The sequence below is a fragment of the Hibiscus syriacus genome, unplaced genomic scaffold (genome assembly GCF_006381635.1).
Source record: "Hibiscus syriacus cultivar Baekdansim isolate YM2019G1 unplaced genomic scaffold, ASM638163v2 tig00112598_pilon, whole genome shotgun sequence".
In the NCBI taxonomy this organism is placed as follows: domain Eukaryota; kingdom Viridiplantae; phylum Streptophyta; class Magnoliopsida; order Malvales; family Malvaceae; genus Hibiscus; species Hibiscus syriacus.
The window spans coordinates 8,637-32,669 of NW_024063365.1; the positions used below are offsets into that span (position 1 = coordinate 8,637).

General features: G+C 35.1%; 1 protein-coding gene, 1 long non-coding RNA gene and 1 other non-coding gene across 3 annotated transcripts; all 3 read right to left on the reverse strand.

Annotated features, from left to right (window-relative positions):
- Positions 1–5,436: 5,436 nt before the first annotated feature.
- On the reverse strand, positions 5,437–8,111 carry LOC120181887. Its single transcript, XR_005521788.1, has 3 exons — positions 7,663–8,111; positions 7,411–7,535; positions 5,437–5,483 (listed from the first exon to the last, which is right to left on the reverse strand). It is a non-coding gene; the product is annotated as an uncharacterized LOC120181887 (long non-coding RNA).
- On the reverse strand, positions 6,860–6,944 carry TRNAL-CAA. The gene has a single exon. It is a non-coding gene; the product is annotated as a tRNA-Leu (tRNA).
- A 3,352-nt stretch (positions 8,112–11,463) lies between the features above and the next one.
- On the reverse strand, positions 11,464–23,567 carry LOC120181888 (protein DDB_G0276689-like). The gene is given in 21 exon segments (XM_039186920.1): positions 11,464–11,649; positions 11,836–11,935; positions 15,335–15,420; positions 16,436–16,551; positions 16,650–16,732; positions 17,282–17,370; positions 17,804–17,947; positions 18,543–18,644; positions 19,172–19,207; positions 19,209–19,538; positions 19,894–20,122; positions 20,381–20,485; positions 20,598–20,680; positions 20,782–21,102; positions 21,292–21,453; positions 21,804–22,289; positions 22,557–22,594; positions 22,597–22,753; positions 22,863–23,153; positions 23,241–23,318; positions 23,477–23,567. Coding segments are annotated over 21 exon segments (3,189 nt in total). The 5' UTR covers positions 23,564–23,567; the 3' UTR covers positions 11,464–11,583.
- Positions 23,568–24,033: the final 466 nt, after the last annotated feature.

Consider the following 24,033-nt stretch of genomic DNA (forward strand, 5'->3'; position numbering starts at 1 on the left):
CATGATTCGAAAAGAGTGGGATATATTGGAGCAGCAGAAGAGACAGTTTGTTGTAGCAATCATTGCAAGTAAATGCACCAACAAAAATCTTCAAGCCCATCACAATGATGTTTATTTCTTCCAGTAAGGTTGTTACGCTAGATGCCACCGACAACAAAGTCGAGTCCGTTAAAACTACTCATCAATTGCTCCAACCGATCATCATTCAGTTCTTGCACATATGTTTTCAAAAGTATGCCAAGATAGTAAAAGGCAACCTCTGCATCATTGATCCCAGAGAAAAGAGACAGGACATTGATACCACCATGGAACATGTCTCTATACAGATCCTTGTGTATGGTTTTTAGGGAAACCTAGAAGCATTTCCACCTCATCAGATTCAAGTGGAACAATTTTATTCTTTTCAACCCATACCAGATTCCATTTTCAGCACTCATCAAGAACATACTTTTGGACACTCGAAGGAAGGCCATCATTTCTTTGTTAATGGAAAAACATCAGCACATGGAGGAAGCAGAATAAGAGAAAATCTGTTCTCAATTGGCAGAATTATGAATATAGCCTTTTTCAGTGTAGTAGCATGAAAATGCTTCGAATCTACAAATTCTGGCTCTACATCGAATAAAGTACTATGATATTCCAGTCCAAACATTAATTGAAGAAAGTGCCATGTGCTCATAGTAGAAATAAGAAGACCCAATAGCATCTTCTGGAAGTGTTCTTTGAGTTATCTGATCTGGTTTGGTATGAACCCCAAAAACCAATCATTGGATTTGAAAGTGCCATGTGCTCATAGTAGAAATAAGAAGACCCAATAGCATCTTCTGGAAGTGTTCTTTGAGTTATATGATCTGGTTCGGTAGAAACCACAGAACCAATCATTGGAATTAAAAGATGAACTGCATGATCGTCTTCATTAAAAAGCTTCTTTTCAAGTTTCTTCTGCTCCTTCCTTTTCCAAAAATCATAGCCCAAGTTTTGCCTTTTCTTGTAATTGGGATCATTGCATAATGACTTCCTATCTTTTACCGGAAGAAGTGCATCAGCAGCCTTAGCCATTTGAGCAGCACATATAAAATATGTCAATTTTGTAATTGATGAATCTGAACCACATCTCTTCATGGCTATTGAAGCCTCAGCCTCTGAGAATCCCATTTCTTTTCAAGTATAACAGTTTACTCTCCTCATCAGAATCAGAATTCAAGATTTTCTCGGTATTAAAAGAACTATCGATATCTGCGAAATCATCTTGAAAGATCACTTCATAATCAGATGAGTTGTTATCAGAATCAACAGGTTGCATGAATGCAAGCTTTTCAAGAGCCTATACTATTGAGTTTTATTCTCAAGAGATTTTGTGACATTATATTTACATCTACATTTGTCAAAGATGATAGATTCTCTGATTTGAAGAAGAAAGATTTATTGGGTTTCTACAACTGAAGAAATACTTAGTTCACCAATCTGAAATCAAATAACTTAACATTCATGCATCATATTTAGGCATTTGCAAAAATAGGTGCATTTTCATTCATTCTCATCCATGTTGAATTTTGACAGGAATTTCAAATATTTTAGCAAAGATTCAAATCCATCATTTGATGGATCAGCTTTTCCAGAAGAAGTTCACAATGAGAAGAATTTGTTCAACTTTTTGCTTGAATTCATCATTCAATGGATCAGCATTGCCAGTTCGAGTTCATAATAAGAAGAACTCATCTGAAGAAGGAAGAAGAAGTTCATAATGAGAAGAATTTGCTCAACATTTTGTTTAAATTCATCATTTGATGGATTAACATTGCCAGGTAGAGTTCATAATGAGAAGAACTCGTCATCTGAAGAAGAAGAAATTCATAATGAGAAGAATTTGTTCAACCTTTTGCTCAAATCCATCATTTGATGGATCAACTTTTCAAGAAGAATTTCACAATGAGAAGAACTTGTTCAAACTTTTTGCTTGAATTCATCATTCAATGGATCAACATTACCAGTTCGAGTTCATAATAAGAAGAACTCATCTGAAGAAGGAAGAAGAAGTTCATAATGAGAAGAATTTGTTCAACCTTTTATTTAAATTCATCATTTGATGGATTAACATTGCCAGGTAGAGTTCATAATGAGAAGAACTCGTCATCTGAATAAGAAATTCATAATGAGAAGAATTTGTTCAACCTTTTACTCAAATCCATCACTTGATGGATCACCTTTTCCAGAGAAAGTTCATAATGAGAAGAACTCATCTGAAGAAGAAGAAGTTCACAATGAGAAGAGCTTGTTCAACCTTTTGCATAATTCTATCACAGAAAGAGATAGATTAGCATCAACCTTTCCAGAGAAAGTTCATAATGAGAAGAACTCATCTGAAGAAGAAAGAAGAAGTTCATAATGAGAAGAGCTTATTCAACCTTTTAAAGGACTCTATCACAGAAGGAAATAGGTCAACATCCTCCCCAGCGGAAAGTTCATAATGAGAAGAACTCATCTGAAGAAAGAGAAGAATTTATTCAACATCTCCATATTAATCAAGTGAATTCAAATGGATAAAAAAATATTATTATCTTTTCGTCTTTGCTCTATTCTTGTTAACACGAGAATGAGCAAAGAGGGGCAGCTGAAGATACTATTTTTTTCTCCATTTTCTATTATTATTTATTTTTATTTTTATTTTATTATTATTTTATTTTTATTAAAATTATTATTATAAACGGGCCAAGTTCGGCCCAACCCAGTAACCCAAATATAGTGGCCCAGACCTAAAGGCCCAAATGTGTAACCCTAAACCCGTTTAGGGTTTGTATCTAAGCCCCAGCCGCAATCAGCCATCCACCGTTGGATCTGGCATGATCCAACGGTCCAAGGACCTCCAGATGCAAACCCTAGGGTATGATACCCTAGGGCCACGTCCCAGCCGCTGCTTTTGTTGTCTCCACCGCCACGTTCAACGCCGCTCAGCCGCTGCCACGAAGCCTCCAGAAGAATTAAAGAGAACCGTCCACGTTGAGGGCTACGTTGAGTCACCACCTATGGTTTGGTGACTCACCGAAGAACCCCTTTTGGACCAGTCCGAAGCCACCGAGCCCCCTGCCAACAAAAGAGAAGAGGAAGAACGGAGAACAAAAAAAAAACCAACAGAGAAGGAGCAACCAACAACAAACCCAAAGCAGAGCAAACCCACAACACAGCAACCAAAAACAAAAGAAAAGAAAGGAGAGAAGCTTACCGAGGAAGCCACGACCGCCGGACCTCTCCAAACGTCACCAAAAACCTTCGAAAATCGAAGGTACTTTCTTAGATTTGCTCCGATAGGGAGCTATTTAAGAGAAAAGAACACCGGAACCGTCATTAGGACGGTTCGATCTACGTTTTAGTATATAAAAAAAATTCGGCCACCGAAGACGGTGGCTGGCGGCAGGATTAACGCCGCCGAACGGTTGCCGGCCGGTATGCTTCTCTCTGTTTTAGAGAGAAGCGAGAGAAATTTGAATTCTCTCAGAGAAGAGAGAGAGAGGGAAGAAATGAAATGAGAGCTGGCTCTTCGAGCCAGCCGGTTTCGGGCTTTAAATAGCCCTTCCCGAACGACGTCGTTTTGGGGAGGGCTATTTGTGTAATTAACTAAGGGTTAAATCCCGTCTGCAGTCCCTTAACTTGTAATTCTTACATTTTAGTCACTAAATCAAATTTATAATCCTTTTAATTTGGTCTCTAAATTTTATTTATTTATATTTTAGCCCTTAACCGTAATTATAAATATTTTAGATAAAATACGTATTTAGTCCTTTAGTTTTAATAAATAATATTTTAATCCTGAGTATATATTTTTAATTTATTTTAATCTGATATTCGAATTTTATATAATTTTATTTTAGTCACCAAATTAATAAATAAGGAAAATGGTATGTTTAATCCCTATAATTTTAAATAATTAATTATGAATTAGGTATTTAATTTCATTAAATTATAATTTAGTCACTATTTTTAAATATTTTCATTTATTATAAAGTTTATTTGCTTTTAAATATATAGTTCTAATTGTATTTTTATTTATGTTTTAATTTTACCTGTTTACATTTTTAAATATTATTTTTTTTAGTCATATAAATATATATACAATAAATAATAATTTATATTTTATATAAATTATTTTTATCATATTTTAATATTTATTTATTTTTCAATATCGAAGAAAAGGACAGTCTTAATACAACTGGATATCCTATTATGGTATTTTAAAATTAAATATTATAAAAATTATAATTTAAATTATTATATTGTTAATATTTATTAATATCAAAGAAAAGAGCTGTCTTAAGGCACCTAGAAATCTTTTTCTGATATTTCTAAATAAATAAATATTTTACTTATAAATGTATATAAATATTTTTTCATAATAGGATTATAAATTAAATATCTTTGAATTCTTAAATTTCTAATAATATAGACAAATTATAATTAATAAAGTACCAATTTTGGGCGTTATAAGAGTGTTAATCATTCCCTAAACGTAACCGACCACGAATCTTTTTTTTTAAAAAAAAGTTTTTAAAAAAAGAACAAATTTTTAGTTATAAACGCAGATCAGTTCATCTTTTAACTAATATTTTCTTAAAACTCTTTTAAAAGATAATTTTTAGATATTTGATCTACCTGACCTAAAAGGCCTCCCAAATTATTTTATTTATTCATATCACTTTTTCCGCCAAATAAAAAAATTCGTGTCCGGACGAAAGCCGGTTACGACAATCTGTTCCGTTGCTATAATCATCGTCCTCTTCTTTCTCATTACCATCATCACCGGCTTCTTGTAGCCTGTCATCTTCAGTTTCACTACCCATGGAGTTTGTTTTCCCATCTGAACTGCCTTCTGAGGCAGAGCCCTCCACATTTGAACCTCCATTGGTGGAAAAAAGTGTCTTGGAAGCTTTGTATCCCTGGCGTTGCTCCTCAACAGTCTTATCCTGTATGGAGATTGAAGTTACAACCAATAAATGGTTCGGTTGTTTAGTGCAACTATAACCTCCCTTCTAAACGATATTCGCAAGGGTCATTTCAGTTCAAGTAGAAGCCACTGTTTGGTGTTAATCTCTTATCTCAAGAGCAAATATTTTAAAGCAAAAGGTTTGCTACTACATAATACTCATATTGGGGTTTTACAGCAATTCCATTGAACCAGAACTACAATACACAAATACATTAAGCAAATAACACAAGAGCCAGAAAGGGGCAGGCAGACAAATATCCAGTAACTGGCAGTTTAACAGTTCTCCAAACAAAATAAATAACTCAGCTATGTTTAAAGAACCTACAATTACTTAGAAACCCAAACAGAAAGACCTATGCATTTTTTACAGGTATTCGAAGAGTATACGATTAAAGCAGTAATGATAACTAAGAAGATGAAGATAAAAAAAACCAATGTAATTTTAGATTCAACAAGTCTTACTTTGTTACTTCTATAGCCTCGTCAATAGCACAATCATATTCATCTGCATGATTATAGACCCATCATAAGTTGATCTTTTTGCTTTTGATTAAAACAAATGCTACCAAACTACACTAAGAGCAAAATAAGATCAGATCAATAGTAAGATTCAACTACACCTGCTTGACCAGCTTAATCCTTACCCTGTGTTAGATAAGGAAAATGGAAGGGGAGTGAAAAGGGTGAAAAACGGAGAGGATGGAAAGATATATTTGGTTCATCCTGTAACCCTGTTTAGTGTGTTGAAAATAGAGAGGACAAAAGAAGCTAGAAGCTGCAAACAAAATTGTTAATTCAAGTTGGAAAGAGTGTTTTCATCCCACAATTGGAAGGACTAGATTTATAATATAAAATAATGCAAAAGAGGAAAAAAGAATTGGTTTTAGACTAGGGTCCGTTTGTTTGCCTGTAATTGGTTTTTCGAAAAATAAATTACTGGAATTTGAATTAATGGAAAATAAATTACAAGAATTTAAATTCTGGAAAATAAATTACATTTCTGGAAAATGAATTACATTTCTGGAAAACATCTGAAAAACGTTTTATGATGTTTGGAAGATGTTATTTAAACATTTTTTCCACTAGTTGAAAAGTTTTTTTAAAAATTATTTATTAGAAATATTATATATAATAAATAATATTATTTCTCATAAAACTTAATATTATTATTTTAAAATATTAAAATAATTTATTTATTATTAAATATTTTTTTATAATTTTATTGATAAAAATATTAATATTGGTATATTTTAGTGAAATAAAATATTATAAATTATATTAATTATTTATTAAAGTAATAATGTTATATTATATTTTAAAAATATTAATTAGTATATTTTAAATATCTTTACTAAAATATTATTTAAATATATAAATAATATTATTCATTATTAAATATATAAAAAATTTATTATATATTATTAAAATAAAAAATATAATATCTTATATTATTATAATATAATTGATTATATTATTAAACTAAAAAATATAATATAATATTATTATAAATATTAATAAATATATTTTAAATATTTTAATATTTAATATTTTGATAAAAATGATATTAAAATATTTTATTAATATTAAATTCATAAAATAAAATTATTTTGAGCATTTTTGCTTTGAAGTGAAAAATTCGGAAAATGACTTATAAAAAATAAATTCGTAAGTCATTTTACAGAAAACACAAAAGAAATTATATTACTAGGAAAATAAATTTCGTTCCGGAAAACGAATTACGTGAAACAAACACGAAAAAACATTTTCCAAAAAACGAATTACATAAAACAAACACTAGATTTCAAAGAAAATCAATTCCGTAATTAATTTTCCGGCAAACAAACACACCCTTTTTATAATCAGATTTTCAAAAGACGAAGTTGTCAGAAGTGGGATTAGAAACCCACTCCCTCTTTCGAAGACCAGAACTTGAGTCTGGCGCCTTAGACCACTCGGCCATCCTGACTCTTGTACAATATTGAGGAACTATAAATCTATAACTCAAAGAGAATGAAAACAAGCCAATTAATTATTTATCTTGTTCCGACAAATGTGACAATTTCAAAGTAAGAGGGAGAGGGGGGAGGGGGTTTCATCCCACAATTGGAAGGACTAGATCTAGAGGGGAAGGTGCAAAACCACTCAGTTTCCTTCCCTCTTCCTATTCCTGCCCTACCAAATGGAGTGCAGTTTCCCTTCCATCCTCTCTGCTCCTACTTTTCTACTCCCAAAGAACTTTCATCATTTCCAATCAGCTAACATATGTGAAGTCATTAACTTGGCCTTTCTAGCGTTCATGTCATAATTAAGCAGTTAAAAATATACAGCAATTTACAAAGGTCTATAGGTAAAAGTTGAAATTCAACAATATTCAATAATCGATGACAGATCAATGGATTGCAACAATTGCAGGAAAAAAGTTTCTATCGTACCAAAAGTGTAACTGACAAGCCTACGACTGCGGAAATGTGCGGGTAATCCTAGTACCAGAGGAATTTCTCAAGCTATTCAGGAGCATCTCTTGCCTTTTCTTCGGGTTCAGTGCCCTTTCTTTATTCTATATAGCAAAATAAATTAACAGGTTTACTAACAGATGCAACATATAAAACAGAAGCGTAAGAACAGTGTGATACACCAAGATTTTACTAGAGGATAAAAAAGGACCTTTCACCTGTCAAACTTACCTTTTGAAATTTCTGCAAAATAGGAATGAGATCATTATTGATAGTCTTGCCAATAGCAACTTCCGCCACAATCTTGCTAGACAACAGTTTATCTGGTGTTTACAGAAAGAAAGAAAAAGTTACATAGCATTTTCATGTCGAGAACAAACAAATATTGTGAAATGACCACAACTTCATGGAATTCCTTGGAAATCCACTGCATGTATTTCCCAGTGAGAACGGAGTTGGTATGTGTTAAACATGCTTTCCCCTTTGTCTTTGATTGAGTCAGAATCCTTTTTACTTCCCTGTGCAATCTATAACCAAAAACTTTATTTCCATCATACCTACAAACAAAAGAGAACTTATCAACACAAATCATACTACTGCTTTTACAGAATCCGGAACACAGTCAACAGTTGCCAGTATGAAACATTTCCATTAGCTCCTATCTTCTCTTTTCAGAAGCAAGAAATCCTTTTATTACTTTTCACAGCACCCTTAATGTATGACACTCATCGAGTTGCTGGGAATAATAGAATTCATAAAACAAAAGTTGAAATGCCATAGAATTACCCATAACATTAATCTCAAAACTTCCCTCACTGAATTAAAAATTTGGCATTGATTATGGGATGATATAATGAAACCATTTCAAACAATGCATAAGGACGGACAGAGACGAGATCACTAGTTCAATGAAAACAAGGAATTCAAAAGGATGATAGATTACATCCGCTTGAATTTCACAAAGTGCTTTTAAGAGAAGCAAGCAACTTGTTGGATCAAGTTCTTTGTATTTAGATATTTCCTCTCTGCAAAACAATAAAAGCAGAACAAAACAGCCTCATCCAAAGCATGATCCACCATCGAGGGTCAAGTGTGGAACAGTGGATTTATTCATTTAAACAATCAAAATATCATCATTAATACCCATTGCGAGCAGTGAGGCGAATCTCTCCTTCAGCAACATGTAGCAGTGGACAATAAAACAAATTAGTATAAAACTTATCAAGTCATCCAGACTAACATAAAGGTGGCATATCAAGAAGCATAGTTTTGCCTCACCCATGGCCACCACATGGCAAGTTTTTTGCAAAGTGCAGTCATCTATCCATCAGACTCGTTCAACAGTTTAGTCAAAGGTGGTGCACCCTGCCAACAAACATTTTAATTCAAGAAAGTAAAGAAAAAAGGGGAAATACACTACATAAGTAAAGGTGGTTTCTGATGCTAATAATATAAAATATTTATGTACATGCACAACTCAATTTCATCAAATGCTAAGAAGAAGAATTGAACCTTCAAAAGTCTGACATGAAGTGAACCAATTGAAGCATTAGGTTCAACCAGCTCTAACTCATCCCTTCGGCAGTTAGCTTTCAATCAGTCCCAATCAAAGGTTCAAAAACCTGTCAAACTGCACGATCAATTACAAACGCTAATCTCTGTTCCCTCAAGTCATGATCTACGGTTCAACGTTTAAACGTTCTATTCTGAAACAATAGAAGAAGAAGAAGAAAATTTCGCTCTTACAATAAGGAAGTTGAGAACCGAAGCGAGTTCCCTCTGCCATTTAGCTTGGAGACCTCCGACTCGGTAGACGAATCGTCCAAAATCAATACCAGGTCGTTTCGGAGTTCCTTGCCTTCCACCGGCGCCATTGCTCTGAGACTGAGTTTTCTGCGATCCACGACCATTTCTAGAGAAAGAGAAGAAAGACGAAAGATTCAGAGAAGAAAACTAAAAAGGGAAAGTTACAGAGGAAGTGAGTTTGTCGAGGTATTGAAAGAGGCGGGAGAGGGAGGGGAAGAGTTTCCCGCCTAAATGAATATTAACCTCTGAATGGCGTTTTGTTTGGAATGTCAAATTTCAGGATTTTTAGCTTTGCCAGTCTGTCGCGAATCGTTGGCTCTGGACCCGTTAGGTTCCGACTCAACGGCCCGTCTAGAAATGGTTGGAAATTTTGTAACTTGAAAGTCATAATGACTTACAATTTGATTCTTCTTTTTTTATTGTGCTTTTCTTGTTCACATGGACTCGATGCCGTAATTTGTATACTAATTGTTCGCTCTTCTATGTATTTTTCCTATGTCTTTGTTTCCACTAGTGATTTTTTTAATAAAATGACAGCGTCAACTATTTTTGTTAAATTAAATCATGTGATATATATATTTAAGAAAAACACTATTAATTTAAAACGGTGTGAAAGTCGTGTAAACATAACATAATCATTTCACTCGACTTTCAAATACTACCGTCCACCTTTTGAAAACCGGACCGGATCGGTTGGTTTAACCGAAAATCGTTGTTTAGTCCGGTTCAATCTAAATCGGTTGAATCGCTACTAGTGAACCGGCTAGAACCGTTGAATCGTTCAAACCGGACCGACTGAAAACCGGGAAAAACCGGGATTTTTGTTTTTTTTTAAATTAAACCAAACAACGTCGTTTGTTAAACGAGCCAAGTTGAACTCGAGTATTGCTGAGCTCGACTCGAACTTGAAAACTTTAAAAGTAAGCTCAACTCAACTCCAACTCACAAGCTAAAAATTATCAAGTTCAACTCAAACTCAAAATATAATATTGAAACTTGAACTCAAAAAGGCTTGAACTCAAAAAAAAATTAGAAGCTCGATTGAGGCCTAAAATTCGAGCTTGATTGAAGTGAAAAAATAGTTCACTCAATGCTCACCAAAAGACTCCATGATTTTGAATGCCAAATTACCTCTATTATTTATAGAAGTTAGTTGTGATGCGCTTATATGTTTCTTAGCAATGTGAGATTGTTTTGTTCTTATATTTTTACTCTTTAGACTTTTGGGATACTCTTCTATGTTTCTTAGCCATGTGGGATTGTTTTTTTAAAAAAATTAAACCAAACAATATCATTTTGTTATGATTTTTTTAACCCCAAATTTATTTTTTTAATTATAGTTATATAATTATATTTATTATATAATATGTTTTACCTTAAATATTATGTTGTAGTTAATTTGAATCATTTTGTTTCACTTGATTTTATAGTTTTTAACTTATATATGTTATGACTTGCTTTGAATATGACTTGTGATATAAAAAGTTATTTTTTATTAAATATTTTTGGTATTTTTATTTAATTTTTTAAATAATTATGACGTCGTCCGGTTCTTCCGACCGGTCAGACCGATTCGACCGATTAAACCAGTGAACCGATAGTATGACCGGTTCGCTAACCAATTCGGTTCTGAAAACCATGCCGTCCACTGAAGATCCCTACCATCCCAGATCAAAACGCAAACAATTACGACCTCATATTCAACGTTATGATTGACCTTCCATGCATTAAAATTTTGCCCAGTGTGTAATTGTTTGTGTCAAATCAATTCAATAGAAAAGTTTTAATGGTATTATCAGTTAGATTCACAAATCAAAAGTAAATATATTAAATTCTTGAAATTTAAAATAAAATAACCTTTGTACAAAGAGTGAGTGTATATATTACACAAAATTGATTGTAAAAAATCAGCAGCATTTTAAACGAATATTTCGGATGTAGCCAAACTAACTGGCATATGTATATTTTGACATTCCTACACCTTCAAATTGCTCAATTACCTCTTAATAGGAACCTTATAAATTGAGGAAGATGTAGCCCATTTGGAAAGCGCATTTCTTGTTTTGTTTATGTTCAAAACGGCATGCACCTACATACCCGTGGAATCTCTTTTCTGATAGCTGGACCAGAGATTAATAAAATATATTCGACCTGAATTGGGAAATATATATATATATATATATATATATATACACAAAAATACAAGAATTCTATTTATAAGAAAAAACCAATTCAAATCGCTGTTTTTGTCGGTTTCGGAACACAAAGCAGCCATCAGATTCTTGTAGTAGTGGAGTTGGCAACCGTGTGAATACACAAGTAGCAAAAATATTGTCGAGCAACAAGTTACATGTACTGAGAAAGCCATTGCTTACACATATCAAGCACGGGAAGAGCACTGGCATGTAAAGCCTGAAAATGTATTAAAAACAACATCAGGTACTTTCCCAATAGCTATGAACGATAAATATCGGATTAAGAGGTTCACTGAGCTGCCACTGGAAAATCAGTCGAAGAATGTCACACAATCACAGTTCTAACTTCACATAAACTCTACTAAAGACTAAGTTATATTGTGACGCTAGGAAAAAGGACAACCTGGTGTGCAACATATTGAACATCAGCCACGCTTCCACTCCGAGAAGCAATCTGGAAGGCACTTTTTAGGCGACCACAAACCACACATGCCAGCACTTTCCTGCAAAGAGGAGTTAGGAACAGAAAACATGCAAAATGCATCAGATGGAGTTTTAGCAACTGATACAAACATAAATAATCAAATTAAAGAGGCTGCTTAAATCAAAACTATATAACATCTATTAGCAGAAATTAAAAATATAAATCCTTGTCCTATTAAATGGCCAATCCCAGTTCAAAGTCTTCAACTGCTCAGTAATTGCTGGATTATGGATATAATAGCAAAGAAAATTAGAAGTGTCGAAACGATTTTTCCCTCAAAATGTGAGATTTTAAAAACCACATCAATTTTTAACTTATCTCTTTCAATTGATTTTTAATTTAAAAACAAATGCGATTTAAAAACCTCTCGTTTCGAAAATTTTGAAATTCTCTTTACGTTAAAAAAATATTGTTCAAAGAGTCGCCACCAATCTTTGATTAGGGTGTGATTGGGCACCCAAAAATGTTTTGTTATTTTAAATAAAAATTAATTTTAATTAAAACAACAAATTAAGGTATGCGTTACCAAAATCCAAGTTCGGGAGTTGGTTAAGTGCGGGAAAGGATTAGCACCCCACAACGCCCTAAAACGGTACCTAGTCGATTAATTAATGTCTTTGTAATGAATTTTACAAATTCTAATTTAGTTTGATTTTTGATCCCATAAAACAAAGATATAAATTTAAAAACATTCAAAAGCACTCAAACAAATTAAATTAAAATTACCCAGTCGTTTTAGAAAGATAAAGAATGTTCGATTATTTACAAATATCGAGACCAGATCTTAAAGATATAACAACCTTTTCTCGATATATTTAAATAAACGAACATTTCTTTTTCTCTCGTTCCCAAATTTTAGGTGACGAATCAATTTTTTAGTTTCACTTTCGGGATACACTTTTATTTTAAAATCATTAAAAACGGACCTCAAATCAGTTATGACTGCCCACTTACAACAATTTTAAATTAAAAGGGTATTACCCTTAATCTAATTATGTAATATGTCGAGTTATGCAAATGAGGCTATCATGCATATTATGCAAAATAATGTCATGCAAAAACTAATTAAAATATGCCATGCACTCAAACAAACTTCTAAATCTATAAAAAAAATCATATGTATTTACGACATTAACATACATTAGAATAAAACAATATATACAATAAAACATACTATTAATAACTCGACTTCACATTCAAAATTACCATGAAGGACCATAATAAAATAAAATTAAACTAAGCATGCAAAGTAGGAATTAACCATTAAATTAAAAAAGCATGCTAAGTGACTAAATTGTCAAACAACCAAAATTACAAATTACATTTCAAAAATAAAACATAAAAACATTTCAGGACTAAAATGAAAAGCGCTCATAAATATGAAGACCAAATTAAGAAGGCGCAAAAGATTAGTTCAAGGACCAAAATGAAAGTTCCGTAAATTACACAACCAATGTAAAAACAGTGCAAAAATGGCCCTAACATGATTCCGGGCTAAGATATAAAACGTTTAAAATTAAGATACGAAATCAAAAACCCAATAAAATTTAATTTAAGGACCATAAAGATGCAGGCCGAAAATGGAATGACCTATCACGCAATTAACCCACTATCCTAGAACACAGAAGATTCCAGCCTGATGAAACGCCGCCGTTTTAGACCTGGCTAAACGACGCCGTTTGGACGTTCTAATATATGGGATTTTAGGGTAACATTTCTAACCCTAAATCATTCTCATCTTCTCCTCCAAAGACCTCAGCCGCTCTCCCCTTCTTCTTCCTCACTCTCTCGACAGAAACATAATGGAACCCTTTCCCCTGCTCACCTAAAGCCTCGGCCACCGTGGTCCGACGAAACCCAAACCAAACCTCTAGCCAACAACAGCGTCGCTCCTCTCCTTGAACCACCATACACGACTGACTACCCCAAACACTCCACGGCCGAACCCCTCATCTTCTCTATCTCTTTCTCTCAACCTTATTCATCCCTAACCCTAGACAACACAAAGCTGATGTGGCCACCACTTGCAGTTGGCTCCGATGAGGAACCAAAACTCCTCTCTCTAACACTCTCCTTCACGAACGGCGCTGCTCCAAGCGCAACCCTACACGGCTGGCTACCCCAACAGCCATAGAAACTACGACCACCACACACAACGACCACCAGGGCCAAAATTAAACCTAACCAAAACTTTTTAAACCTCACCGATATCCTTCTTAAACAACCAATGGAACCACACAGAACCAAGGCCAACCAGAACTCTCGGTTTCCTTATACTTGGTAAAGATAGAATTAACAAACAAAAAAAAGGTAACGAACTAAACTTTTTCTTTTCTCATATATTTCATTTGCTTTAAAATAAGAACATATAAAGAAAAATTGGAAATCGAAGTACCGATAGAAAATACCAAAAACTTACTTTATTTTGCTTCTTCGATTTATGCATACAACGGTGAGTCCTTGGCACTTTTCTTATGCGTGATCTCCTCGATGACTGGAATGGGGATACAAGCGACGTGGTGGTTCTCCTCTCCAACTCCGGTAAGTAAGGGTTACATTATCTCGTTGTTGGCTAAATAAATATGCTTGAATGGGTATTTTCCGATTGGAATCTCTCTCTCTCTTTTTTTTGATGTGTGTTAATGGTTGGGAATGACTACTGATTTCTCCTCTGTTTTTTTGCTCTGTCCTCTCCCACTCTTTCCTCTTTTTTCTGTTATTTGTGATCCTCGTCCCCCTTTGGTTTATGGAGGTTAACTCCTAATAAAAAACCGACCCCACTCCTTTTACAGTTTAGTATCCCACCCACGATCAAAACTGCTTCTCTCCTTCCTGCTGGATATTCATTTATGTTTTGAAGGAACTCACGTGGACTGGAGGCTAGGATAACATGTTGTTTGGGCTGATTTGGGCTTTCCCTGGTCCAAATTTATATCGTGTACTAGATACGAAGCCTCCGGACAAAACCGAGCATCTACAAGAAGCGAGGCACATCCTGTAGTAATAACCAATCTAAGTCACGTCTCATCTTGATAAACTTGTGACAACCAAAAACCTATTGCTTTTTAACCTGCAACTTAAAAGCATTTGCCTTGAAGGTACATGGAGGGAGTCTACTATCAGGTTGCCATAGCACTGTTCAACTGATTTACTTAAATTAAAGAGTCAAACCAACTTTATTCTTTCGTAGGCGAGGAGAAAAAAGGACTAGTTATCAAATGTTGGATTGCCAAGCACGGGTCCTCTGTACAGTCACCTTTTAGAAACCTTTAATAGTTAGAATACTACCGAGTTGGCTAGTCCACCAGTTTGAGGATCCAACATAGTAGCCTTAAATGAATATCTGTGTGATCTATTGTACCTTGAAACAAATGCGAAAGTAACAACTACGAAAACTTGAGATATCCAAAAAGATTACCTGTGACTACTGGTTAGCATGTCAATGAGACGGTCGGGGCGCTCCTTGTGTTTGTTAGCATACACATTAATTGCAGCCCCTAACACCTAGAAAATTCCAAAAAATCACAGGATTACTCATTCATGAAACTGAATCATTGTTTTGGGGTTGGGGAGGGTTCTAGTCGTTTCACATAATTACTTATTTCATTTTGTTGATAAACTACCAAATTTACTGAAAAAGATCACCATTGTGCTTAATTTGAATAAACTTGCTTCATTTAATGGATCGGAAGTCATTTCAGGTTCAGCTAGACAACAAGGTATCAGCTGAACTCAGAAGAAGACATGTTACTGTGCTTATAACACTTCGACCTTTTAATTAATCAAGAATACAAATAAACAGAACATGCAACAACCTTAGGCTAGTTTGTCTAATATTTGGAACTGCGCAAAGTACATTCAGTCAGAACCAGTATTCCAAGTGACTGTATAGCAAGAAGATGCTAGGAGAAACCTTTTTACATAGAAGTTTCTGTGGAAAGCTGTAATGATTTAAACTAGTAGAAAAAGAGTTCTAGTTCATCCTAAATTAAGTTCTAATTTACTTAGGATTGGGTTTTATCTGTTTAGAAGATAAGGCGAGTTTTCTTAGGAGAAAACAGTTAAGAAAAAGATACATAGTTAATTAAAACTTTTGTAATTCTCAGCCTATAAAAGCAGGCTGGTTGTTTTATTTTTAAAAATAAGCAATACGAACATAATTTCTCTCCTCTTTTAATTTGAAATCTCTCTTTCTTTTTAAATTTCCTTTACTTTCTTCTTAGAATATTCACAGTTTCAATTTAGAGCAGCAGCACAAGTTGAATCGCAAGAGAAAGAGAACTTATTCCTTGAGAGTCCAATTGAATGCATTTTGTGCTTTTGGTGTGTAACTATAGTCGCTAGAGTCTAAGCACTAAGTTTTTAATTATTGTGGTTCCTTACAACTTAACAAAGTTTAATATTCTATTCCACTAAAAAGTTTCTTTTGGTAAAGCACCTACCAGAAGATAAAGTCAAAAATGTTGTCCCTCTGGTGCCAATATACTGACTAATACCACACCAACAGAAAGTACATTACCTGATCCCAATCATCATCATCAATTGTTCCTTTAATATTTCTGAAAAATTCGGTCAACTGGTTGCCCTTTTTTCTTTCAGCAAGCGATGCAGCAACAGCGGCATATATGTCAACAGCTGCATGGCATGGAAAATACTCCGAGTGTTAAAAGCAAAGCTGCATTAACTTATAAGCTTAAACGAAACTGGGAAAAAGGAAACAAAGGTGCAGCCACCTGGAAGATTAAATTCATAAATAACTTGGAATGCCAAATCAAAGTTCCTCTCAACAAGAGTTTCTGCAATTTCACACCTCCTCCTGAAAAGCAGCAAGCATAAAAAACCAGTCAACACCGTCATTAATGTGCACTCTACTAACAATGGATCTGCAGAGAAAGTAATACAATCTAAAGTGTAGAGTAATTCTATACATGGTAAACACCTTATGAGATGGTTATCAACAAAGTAAAAAGGCTCCATCAAGCCTTGATTAACTTCAGCATTAGATGGTGATAACTTATGTTCCACCACAGTTGGCGATTATTTGTCAAATACATAATTACCAATCACTGAATTCGATTACCCCCAAAATAATAAAGAAGCATACAACGCCTCTCCTCTTTATGCATTATTTTTTGAGTTAAAATTCCTCCGGCTAACAGCTTCAAGTAACATACAATGGTGATTTAAATATATTTAAACTAGCTGTACTTTTTCATTTCTGATAAATAAGAATTAACTGGTGTCCTAATTACATCAGGAACCAACCATGGTTGCCTAGTTGCGGACCAACAATTCCAACCAGTAGAAACATCAGAAAATACTTTTTGCTACTCTGATGCCTAAACATGGGTAAGATGATATTAACCTAAAGGTTTCTTGATCATTTGGATTTCCAAAAAGTGAATGTCTCCACTGCGGTCCCTCTGAGTCATTAAAAGTTTTCACAACTTCCACCTGCAAAGCCCAACAAATATAAACAAAAGATAAGATTTACCCAATTAAATTGACATAAAATGAAAGCAATTGGAGCTAGAATTAATTCTTTGGAATCCGGTTTTAATCAAATACAGTAATCAATCTCCAGTTTAATCAAATACAGCATGCTACTAAATTGGCAACAAATACTTTCACACAAACTGCTGCAGGCATTTGACTTCATATAAAGAAAGTCACAGACAAACATAAACAAGTGAAACAATACTATCTCCTCATCCATGTTTAAGAGATTTCTATTATGTGCTCCATAATATCAGAATCTACTTGAAACATTTTCACTTAAGGAACAGTTTTTAAAGCTCAACAACATGCAAAATCCCCAACATATGCCTAACATCTTTCCCAAATCCAATTATTACAAGCAGAATATATTTTATGGAGCTATTATTACCTGGATTGATACTCTAGCCGAAAACTTCACAAGTCCTTCTTCAGTAAGCTTCTCAGAGGCACTTTTTCCTCTAACACTCTTCATGACAAGTTTGGTAGATTCTCCACCTTTGTATCGTGCAGATAACCCCTCATCAAAATGCCTCTGTGACAAAAGGAAGCATGAGTAGTAGAAGAGCAATTAGCAATTATTCTTTTTTTATAAAAAGTGAAGGCCTCGTTAAACCCCCTTCATGATTAATGGAGCTCGTAGAGAAGCTCCTTAATCAGCGGAAGGAGAAAAATAGTACCTTAGAATTCATTAATAATATGAAGGATACATAAAGTTTAAAAACATCAAGAATAACCCCCTTACAAAACAACCCGAAAACCAAAAACAACTACCCCTAACAACAACACTCTACTTAGCCTATTCCAGCCTTAGCTAAGCCATTTGCCTCTATATTAGTTGTCCTAGCAACCCATCTAATTACGCCCTCCGAATCTTTAAGCCTATCAGCAATATCCTTGACAATTATAATACCAGACATCTAAATGGTTGATACTTTTTAGCATTTATTATGTTGCTAGTTTGGAACTGTTGAATTTTTTGGAGCATCTTTCTTCTTCGTTTTTTCTATAATTATATTTTTTTGAAAAATTAATCTACAATACCATGTTAGTATTCTAATGGGTTCTCTTGCGTATAATAGGCATTGCAGAACCATGAAATAAAGAAAAGGTGTTTGTAATGAACAAACCTTAGCATGTTCCAAATGTCTGATAGCTTCTTCTTGAGAAGAAGAATTCATAAATAACTGGATACAACAGAGCCCAGCTGCAACATGGTCCTTCTTGATTACCTAAACCATCGAATAAGTTTAAGAAAAGCATCAACAAACTCAGTTTGAAAGTAGAAATGAACAGTGATTTAGCATCTATCTTTGGGGGGTTTATGACAAGTATTAAATGATGATATAATCCTTTTGCTAGCAGTTATTCATGTTATGTTCACAGCAACAGAACATAAAAGAAAAGCAAACACAGCTGCTTAGCAAAATTATATGTAAAACTTATAATCCATCCAATATCCGTACTTACTAATTTCCTTTATTTACCACCATCTCCACCTTTGTAAAGAAAAATATATAATAGTCCAAGGAGAGCTCTATCATCAAGTCCAAGATAACAAAAAGAGCTTTATATAATAGAATGATTGAAAAGTAAGTTCAGAATTCTCCCGACTTTTAAGTGCTAGCCGAACCTCCCCCCCCCCCAAAAAAAAACACCGCAGACACACCAATCTTAGCAGTTAATGCAAGTATCAAGTGATGGCCTGACATCCAGACATTTCAGTAGCATTAACAAAAAAAAGAAAAAAAGATGGTACCTGAAACTTGTATAGATAAGTAAAGTGCTTATGAGTTTACACAATATGTGCAAATACGAGCAAGGGCAGCAGCTGTATATTGATTTATTAATGCATTCTGTTCCTTTGCAACTGAAATTCTTTGTGAAATCACTTCCTCCAGAACTGGCATAGCACCATACCCAATGCACAAGTCACACAAATCATCAATGGTTCCATAATCAGTTGTCAAAGGATCTGATCTTTGAGGGGACGATGATGAAGCTACTACTCCCATTGTTGAAGGTTGAGCAGGTGTAGGAACACCATTAGGAGGAAAGAATAACAAGCATGCATCGTTGAGGTGGCCATGCTTAAACATAAACCCAAGCAAATGCTGAGAAGCATACTACAATGACAGAAAAGACAATTAAATGAAAGATCTGATCACTGGGATGGAAACTGACCGTAAAGAAGAATGAAGAATGAGCCACATAAATTATAGCAATGCATATGTTGGTGACAATACTGTAAAGAAAACCCAATATAGGAACAACTCAGAATAACAAATATGCCACATAGAGAAAACAATTCAAATATGACATTCTTCTGTTTTATATTACTTCTGCATGAACCATTATGTTCAGGTCAATCGTTTTATAGATAGAGAACATAAATGGCAAGAAAGCTTAACCATAGATAGTACTTAAAATGCAAACAAATTCAATATACAACATGCATAAAGAATAAAGAGTTCAACTTACTTCTTGCAAATAGTTCACACACTCAGTATAACGAGCACTGTCCAAGTTACTAAGTGGCCCATCTTCAAAATCAGGGCCATATGAAGAATTGCTATTTGTGGATGCCTGAGATCGCCTTGATCTCTCTGAACGAGGGAAGGTAGATGGCATGCACAAAACATTGAGATATGAATCAGCAGAAAGAGAATCATCCAAGATTGTGGGTGCACTTTTGGCCAAATGTTCGTACCTGCAGCATAGATTGCATTAGGTGATTCCATTACCATAAACAACCAAATGTTTCAACTCACTTTTGCTTTTCACATGTTAAAGTTATCAATAGCTGAAACATAACTATGATAGACGCACAAAAGTAGGGGCCTCAGAAAAATAGATCCAGGGTCCATCATTTAATTTATGAACTCTGCCTCGTGTTAAAGTTTTTGGACAGTAACAATCAGATTCTTGCTTGCCAATCTATAGTGAGTCAAGTTGCATGACATCTTACATGGAACGAACAGCTGAAACTTCCACCGGGGGACCACCTTCAATTGTATTAATGATCTCTAGAATGATAGGTGCAGGATCACCCTTGTAAAGTTGAAGAGCTTGCCTGAGTGATAAATTGGAAAAAGATTAGCAACAAATTCAACATTAAACAAATCCAGAGTAGAGCAAGTAGCCTCCTAACTTATTATATAATAATACTTAAATAGTTAACATACTTAAACTTTACATGTGCTTGTGCATAGTGCTCCATATGAATCAAAGCACGTCCCCATGCAATCCACACAGGAAAAACATCAATCTGAAAGAGACAAGAATTCATAAGCCCAAGACATCCAAACAGGGTAGACTTAGAGGAAAATAGTGGAATCAATTACTAGAATCTCTGCACAAACTGATTACCTTACACTTCCTGCAAGTATACACAGCCATGCTGTACCGTTCATCAACAATCAACCTGTCACGGAGATGTCCAGAAGACTCCTTGTCAGCAATATCATCAAGAGAAGCATCTATTCCATATCCCAGAAGGCTTTGAAGAAGCTCAGCACGTCCCACCCAAACTTCTGCTTGAGACATAACTTCAGATAACTCATCTGCGGACTGCCTTGAGCTACCAGCATCAGAGGATGCATCATCAGCATCCCTGCTTCTTTCAGAATTATTGGACAAATCGCTGCCCTCAGTAAGTTTCCTCAGCAGCGATTTAGCATAGATTAGTCCCTGCACATGCAAAATAAGACAAGATTAATAACTACCCTGGATAAATATCCCTTCTGTTAAGCAATTTAACCCAAAAAAATGAACATACACCATTTACTTGGTAGTGGTGGCAATTAAAGAACAATAAACGTCAATAATATAACTACTTCTAGATATTGGCAGTTGAAGGGGCTTGAAATAGCCAAATACCTGGACAAATGTCTCCGTTGCATGATATGCTCGACCAATTGTTTCCATCGACGCATTCTCAGGCAACTGCTTGGAGCCCAAAACAGTCTTCATCTGATTAACACACAAGTCTAGGGCACTTTTAGCAGACACAAACTCATCAGAACATAAGGAAAGCAGTGCCTATAAACAAGGAAAAAGAAGAATCAGCATATTAAAAGATCCAATCAACAGAACATAAAAATAAGTGTTATAAATCACTAGTCTCAAATCCTAGCAATACTACATACTAGCATAGTTGATTAAAAAAAGCATTACATGAATTTTGTTCTAGACAGATATCCATAGAATTGTTATGGAAATAGTCAACCCCAAATATCCGATCCAACCACTGTGTGGTAGCATAACATTCTAAGAGAATTGACATACTACCAGGATCTGTGCCATAACTATTGAGATGGCAGACAATAGGCATTGCCTACACAGTGTTCAGCTGCACTAATTATAACTATTTGCCTGTTCTATTACCAAACCTTGAAGAGAATAATGTCAGGGGAACTTTCATATCTGTGAGATGCTCGCACAGCTTCATCTTTACTAGTATCACCTGTTAGCATCCATTCCTCAGCAATTGAGACAGAAGGAAGCCGCTCTTGCCCATCTGCATATGATGACACACGATCCTCTTGAATCCCAGCCATAGCCTCCCATGCAACTCTTTCAGAAGGTGGCAAGCCAGAATTCTTCCTTTTACGATAAACATCTTTGGGAGCAGTCTTCTCCCCAGTATTACGTGGAGCCCAAGAAAAAGCTCTACGGGCTTCTTTTTGCAAGTTGCTTAAACTACCAGTGAATGATGACCTTGCAGGTGCACCTGGTTTCGTTTTCGGTTTTGGCCTTGGTCCAGGAACAGATATCCGAGGCTCCCGAGTCGGAGAGCTGATACTGATGGCAATAGCTTTAGCAGCATATGACATAATTACACTGTTGTCTCTCAAAGAAGGAAACTCTTTAAGGATCTGTCAGACATTATCAAAGATAGAATTCAGGATCCATTTAACAGGAATATAAGTCAAAAACAAGTTCAAAGGAAAAGAAAAATAGAGTGAAAGAAGAATCGAAAAGGAAGCGACGTTATCTTTGCTCTCAAGTTACAAGATGAGGAAACATGTACCAGTAGTCAACTTCTCATGTGATCGTTAATAGTACTAATATTTAGAAACTAAAAAATGTTATTTGATATTAAAAGCTACAAAATGCATCTAAGTGTTCTTCAGGTATAATACCAGCGAGGCAGATTGTAGTTGTTTCCTCATCAGCAGACCTCCATTATTAAATGTGGGTGCTCATGCAAGGAAGAACACCGTTGCTGCCATGGTAGTGGCAAGGCAGCCAGAACACGAAGACCTAACGCCCATGAGTTAAGTCGAGAAACCTCTACATCTGACAGATTCCCATCTCTTCGCTTCAAGAAGAAGTGAACCTTTACAAAAGGACAGAAATGAATCACACAGACTGTTTTCAAACTCAATAAGCTTTACGTATGGGACAATCAAATCCCAAAAAGGAGGCTGACGAAAACAAGTAATTACAAGAAGTTGTTTTGACCGCAGGTTTGGTAACAGTGGCATTGCACCCACGGCAACTGGTAGAGCAGCATCAGAGTCACGTAACGATGACAAAAAACGAGAAGCTTCAGTAGGACCTCCACCATTCAAAGGATCTGCCGTGAGAAGTTTCACAAGCTGTCGGCTCTGAAGTTCTCTCCGCAATTCTGCTGATAATCCAGCACTTTCAGCTACTTCTAAAGCAGCCGAAACAGCTCCTTTCCCAGCTAATCTTAGTGCTAAGCCTTCAGGATCTTGCTTACACTCAGCTTCAACCTGACATTTTCGGGAAAAGGAAATAAGCATAAGAATTGTAAGTTAAGAGTACTTCCACATTTAGTTCAGGCACTGAAAAGATACCACCTCTTGCCAGCTTCCATGGTGATGATCTACACTCAATATATGGCTGTACCTTTGCAAAGCTTGTCTCCTTTGCAAGATCTGCACAATTCAAAGAACATATCGGTTGACTAATAGTTATTACAAAAAGGGGGGGAAATATAAAGTAGCTTTTATAAGAGGAAACAAGAACAAGAGTCTCAGCATCCAGGATAAAAGATAAAAGGGGAAAAAAGCAAATTACTAATCAAATTCATAACCTCATTCCTAACTGGATCGGTTTGAGGCAGGTGGCAGCTGCACATGGTTAGAACATCCAACACAGCATCAAGTTCCCATCTGTGCATGTTCCTGGGGAAGGAAATTGAATTTTGTGAACCCATGATTCCAGGCACATTATATATCTTACATGAATTGCAAGCATTTCCAGTGCTAAAACAGGCCTCAGAGGGGGGAAAAGCTTAAAGCCACAGGTTATGCTCAATCCCCTTCGTTATAGGGCCCACATTAGATACTTTATCAATGGCTCTTTTTTAGGCAATCTTGTTTCCAAGGATCTAGAAATCAAACAGTTGGGTTTTATTGGAGGCTGTATGTTGAGAAGGGAGAAATATCTAAGCACCCAAACGCCCAAGAAAAACCACCTTATTTCAACATCAAAGATACTAATTGCAGTGTTTTGTTTCATCCTACACAATGCATTTTATAGGAGCAAGAAACAAAGAGGATGATTGGACATGCTAGGGAAGTCAACGACCTATACTACCTTGAAGACCATAGTGGACTTGTTAGAATCTTGAATACCCAACCATTGTCT